The sequence below is a fragment of the Sycon ciliatum genome, chromosome 1 (genome assembly GCF_964019385.1).
Source record: "Sycon ciliatum chromosome 1, ocSycCili1.1, whole genome shotgun sequence".
NCBI classification, from domain to species: domain Eukaryota; kingdom Metazoa; phylum Porifera; class Calcarea; order Leucosolenida; family Sycettidae; genus Sycon; species Sycon ciliatum.
Window position 1 is genome coordinate 51865130 of NC_088643.1, and position 5260 is coordinate 51870389.

General features: G+C 44.1%; 1 protein-coding gene across 1 annotated transcript; it reads right to left on the bottom strand.

The window, feature by feature from the left end:
- Window positions 1–2609: 2609 nt before the first annotated feature.
- On the bottom strand, window positions 2610–4980 carry LOC135830984 (early growth response protein 2-like). Its single transcript, XM_065343227.1, has one exon. The coding sequence runs from the start codon at window positions 4888–4890 to the stop codon at window positions 3412–3414; it is 1479 nt and encodes a 492-aa protein (XP_065199299.1). The 5' UTR covers window positions 4891–4980; the 3' UTR covers window positions 2610–3411.
- Between the last annotated feature and the right edge of the window lie 280 nt (window positions 4981–5260).

Sequence of the window (5260 nt, forward strand, 5' to 3'; positions counted from 1 at the left end):
TAGTGTCGGAACTCGAAACTGCGCTGTCCTGAATGACGTTGGGCTGCAGTCTGCGCTAGCGCTGCAGTCTACCTGGTCTACATGCTGTGTCGTTTGAAGCATAGCTATTACTAGCCATGGCATAGGATTTTGCAGTGCTCCGTGCAAAACGCTCGCGCTGTGGTAGTGAAAAAAGTACATGATTGTATTAGAATACTACAAGTACTTCGTAGTATTTTCTAGAAAAGCTAAATTCGAATTCGACCTGCTAGTGCTACGCTGCAGTATATCAATCATTGTATTGTCATTTTGCACAACACTACTACTACTAGTACTACAAGTAGTAAATACCCATCACGTGAGCGTGACGTGAGTACACTGTATCATTGTATGCATAGACTCCATGTCCCATGATACTACATGTACTACAGTAGTAGTACTATTACTACTACTAATACTAGTACTAGGAAATTAGAGGCCACATGCCACCTACTGCTCTCTTCTCTCCGAAACTCAACACTTGCTACTACTACTAGTACTAGTAAGTAGTAGTCGTCTTCCTCTATTATCATGGACTCTCTGTTAGGTGTGGAAGAATACTACTACTAGTAGTAGTGCTAGTAAGTAGTAGTATTCTTCCACACCTAACAGACACTACTGTATAATTAACTGTATACATGCAAGTCACAGTAAGTGTTTAATTTTGGCAGTTGGGGAATGAATCGACCACAACAAGGCTCAAGACTACAGTCATCATACTGTTACGCTGTAGTACCATACGTATCTATTATTGCACGATTAAAGAGGTCAATATATGAAATATAGAACGAGTAAAAGACCGAGGTCCCCCGAGGTCTTTTACGAGGTCTATATTTCATATATTGACCGATTATGAGGGCAATAATAGATTTATCACGACATAGCATACCTAAAACTGTTTTTGCTTTGCTATAGGAAGAAAGGAATACTATTGTAATAGTATAATAGTATGTACATATGCCGTTTACATTGGACATTACTTCTGTGTAAACCAAAGTTTTCAGTTGTCTCTTGTAGTATGTTCCCCAAGTTCTTTGACTGAGAATCTGATAGTTTGGGTTCAAATCCCAGCATTTGGCTTCAGATTTTTCTTCTTTCAGTTCTGATTTTTTTCTAAGTTGAGGAAAAAGTTCTAAGTCCTCGGGCTAAGTGGTCAATAATAAGTGGTCAATATAAGCGGTCAATATATGCTGATATTTGACCGCTTAGAGATCACAAGTTTCTGTGGGGGACAATAATAAGAGAGTGATAAAAGTCATTATACTGTCCCTAGCCGTTCATTCGGCTGCATGCATAGCAGGCTCGAGAGATACATTGTAGCTGCACACTGAAAGTCAGTGGGTACAGGGTGAGGATCTAGGATAATAGTACCTTCTAGATCTCACTGGTCCGTTCATATCAGCTTTCAAGAGGCTATCGTTATCCCATCAAAGGAAATGACAGCGTAATACTATTAGTAGCATGCCAGTGACGTGTGAAGGAGTGCATTCACATAATACAATGTGCAATCACCATGATTGTGATAGCACGGTCACGGTGTTACAGTACTCAGCAGTTCGTTAGTTCGATGACGACAGGCTTTGTTGCCACAGACAAAGAATGAAAGATTACGAAATCATCTAACCGCGCATCTACAATACATGACGTACCGGTACATGTACTTGAGAACGGGTATAGTGGATAAGGAGGGGGAAAGATTTGATACACCCACTGCTGTCAGCAGCCCTGCATCAAGACTCAAGTAAGTTGCAATGGAGAGCAGCCACTGGAGAAGCATCCTGTCTTACAATTGTATAATTATTACTAACAGGCCGTGGAGCTGGTGAGAGATATTGCGGCAGCTTCAGAGGCAAATGGACTTACGTCACTACTAGTACATGTATTTGCAGTCCTTCCCTAAAGTTTGACAATTTGCAACCATTCTCCTTTTTGTCTCAAACCAAGAGCATTATAGGCATTTCTGAAGCAAAGAACATCAGCATTAAAGGTAGTTTTTAGAGCATTATGGTTAGCATTATACAAACGTTTTCGGAGCATTATTTGCTGAACCCTATTCCATACCCCGGGACGCAGGCCACAAAGGACACGCACTCGTTTATGTACATTATTATTAAACTTGAACTAGGGTTGGTTGGTTGGTTGGTTGGTATATTTTATTTTACTTCGCCAGAATGAACAGGCATTGCTGCCTTCTTGCCTGGACAAGTGGATTGTCCAAGCTCTCACAAAAAGACGAAGAAAGGAAAGAAATATTACATGAGAGTGTGAAGCATGCAATCTTATAAAATAAAAAATAAAATAAAAATTTCCATGAGAGTGTGACGCATGCATGATGAGAGAGGAGAGATAGATATAGATAGAGAGAGAAAGAGAGAGAGAGAGAGAGAGAGAGAGAGAGAGAGAGAGAGAGAGAGAGAGAGAGAGAGAGAGAGAGAGAGAGAGAGAGAGAGAGGAATGACGAGAAAACAGGGGCAACAACTCCACCTGGACGAACAAGAAGACTGAAGAGACAAGCGTAGAGACTCACAAATCAGTGTTGAAATCACGCATGCTCATATCACGCATGCACGCGAGACAAGAGACAGTTTGGAGAACTTCATCATAGAAAAACAAGTCATCTTTCTACAACACCTTGTTGACATTCAACAAAATCAAATAATAGGATAAACCAACACCACGTTCCACATGCACAACAGTCGCATGTAGCAAAAGGAACCACAGCAAAAGGGGAAAACCGCAAACTAGCCCGCTGACATTGCAATAATTTTGTAGCAAAACAAGCCAAAACTCAACAAACCAAAAATGCGACAGAAAACTACACATGTACACAAGACAAGAGACATGGGTGATGTCATCATTCAGAAAAACAATACATCGTTGTACAACAATAAAATGCACTGAATGCTGTTTTACATTTATGATTATATACATCAAAATTAATGTGGGTGTTGATAGCGGAGGGTGTTAGGATGGCACAACCAGCAAATGAACGTTAGGCGAGGTTACTACATGTACGGAGGCCTCAAAGTGTGAGTACTGAGGGTGGGGCAAATACATGTATATACCCACACACTTGCATAGTCACTGTAGGCACACACACACACACACACACACACACACACACACACACACACATACACGCACGCACACACACACACACACACACACACACACACACACACACACACACACACACACGTGACATACTAGATTCTTCTAGTGCTGATTGTATTCAGCACACCAGTACCAAAAGCACGGCGCCACACCTGGACAATTAGAAATAATCTCACCTAAACTGCAATTTCTGGCGCGAGTATCTTCTGATTTGGTGCTCCTGCCGATATTGCCGGTTTTTAATAACTGGTGATGCTGGTGTGACAGTGCAGTGCATGTTCAGTTGGATCCCGGCATTTGCAGGTTTGCATGCTTCTCCATATTCGCCTTGTGGGTACGCATATGCCGGTAGCGGTTGGAGGACATTGAGAATGCCTGTTCACAGCCCGGGATTGTGCACTGATATGGTCTCTCGCCTGTGTGTGTTCTCTTGTGCGATTTTAGACTATACTTCGTCTTGAAGGTTTTTCCACACTCTATGCAAGGATATGGCCTCTCGCCAGTGTGCACTGTCCTGTGTCTTTTGAAGTCCGACGGATACGAGAAACTCTTTTTGCATTCCGGGCAGACTATTTTGGCTTTGGCAGATTTTGCAGGTTCTTTAGTCGACGGCTGCTGTCCAAGTAAGTTACTCTGTGGTAGCGGCTCGACGAGGTCGTGTTTATGTGGTGGCATTACATGCAATCTGGGAATATGTGGCGGCTTGTGATGTTGTTGTCGTTGTTGTTGTTGTTGCGGTAGGCCCCTTGCTAGTGATGGTGATAGCAACACATCACTACCACGCGATGGCGCAAACACATCATGATGTAATCCTGTATTTACAACGGAGGGCATAGCGGTAGAGACCTTTGGCAGGTAGGGAAAGATTGCTGCATCACTCAAGCCGTTGGGTAGGTTAGGCTGAAGGAGTGGTTCCGCCTGACCTAGGTTTAAGGAGAATGGTGTCGCTGAGTTATCAGGTTCTTTCATTGACAGCTGCTGCCCGAGGCAGGTGTTCTGTGGAAGTGGCTCACTGAGGTCGTGACGACGACGACTTGGTGGCATTTCCGGTAAACTTGGAATATATTGTCGTCCTTGCCTTGACACTGCCATCGCATTCGTGTCACCAGTAGGCGCAAACACATCATGAGGGAATCCTATATTTCCAAATGAGCTGACGTCTATAGAAACTTGTGGCGGGAACGGAAAGAGTGCTGCATCATTCAAGCTGTTGGAAGTATGCTGGTTAAGGATCGGTGCCGTCTGACCTTGGTGGAAGGAGAATGTTGTCGCTGGGTTTTCAGGTTCTTTCATTGACGGCTGCTTTCCGAATACGTTACTCTGTGGTAGTGACTGGTTGAGGTCGTGTGGACTTGGTAGCAAGTCAAGTAAGCCAGCAATATTTGGCGGCTGGAGATGCTGTCGTCTTGGCTGTAAGGCCATTGCTGGCGCTGGTGCTGCCGTCAACTTACTATCACCCAAAGGCGCAAACGCATCATGATGTACGAGTCGTGTGTTCACATTGGAGCCCATCCCCGTAGAGACATCTGGCAAGGAGGGAAAAAGTACTCCATCAAACAAGTTGTCATAGTCCTGGTGATCCTGAAGCTGAAGATTTGCTGCCGCCAAATTTTGTAGGTAGGAGAATGGTGTCGATGCGCTGCGTGATTGGTCTTGTGGAACCAAAGCGTCGTGAGCGTAGGGGTTTGACGCTGCACCACTGTGACTGAGTTGATCAAAGGTAAACCGGCTCATCCTGCATGCGTTGCTATTGTCCATGGCAAAGACAAAAACTCACAAGGTGAAACAGAAACAAAATGGAGAGGTTCTGAACAACGGTTGCAGTGAATAGGCATGGATCTGGGTGGTGGTACGAGTTAATAGGGAGTTGATGGTGATGAGATACGATGTTGAGGTGCAGGTGGGAATGTCTCTCAGTTAGTGGTTCTGGAGTTATGCAATGTTAGTGCTGCGGGTCGATACAGGTGAGAAAGGGGAAATTGTTAGGGGTGTAGGTGTGAAGTCTAACCATAGGTGTTGGTGTGCGTGGAAGATAGACGTTGCAAATGTGGCAAGTCATGCTCGATAGGGTAGGTTTGTCAGGGTGATGGTGTGCTGTATTAGTCTGCCATCAGCTGAAGGCAGGTGA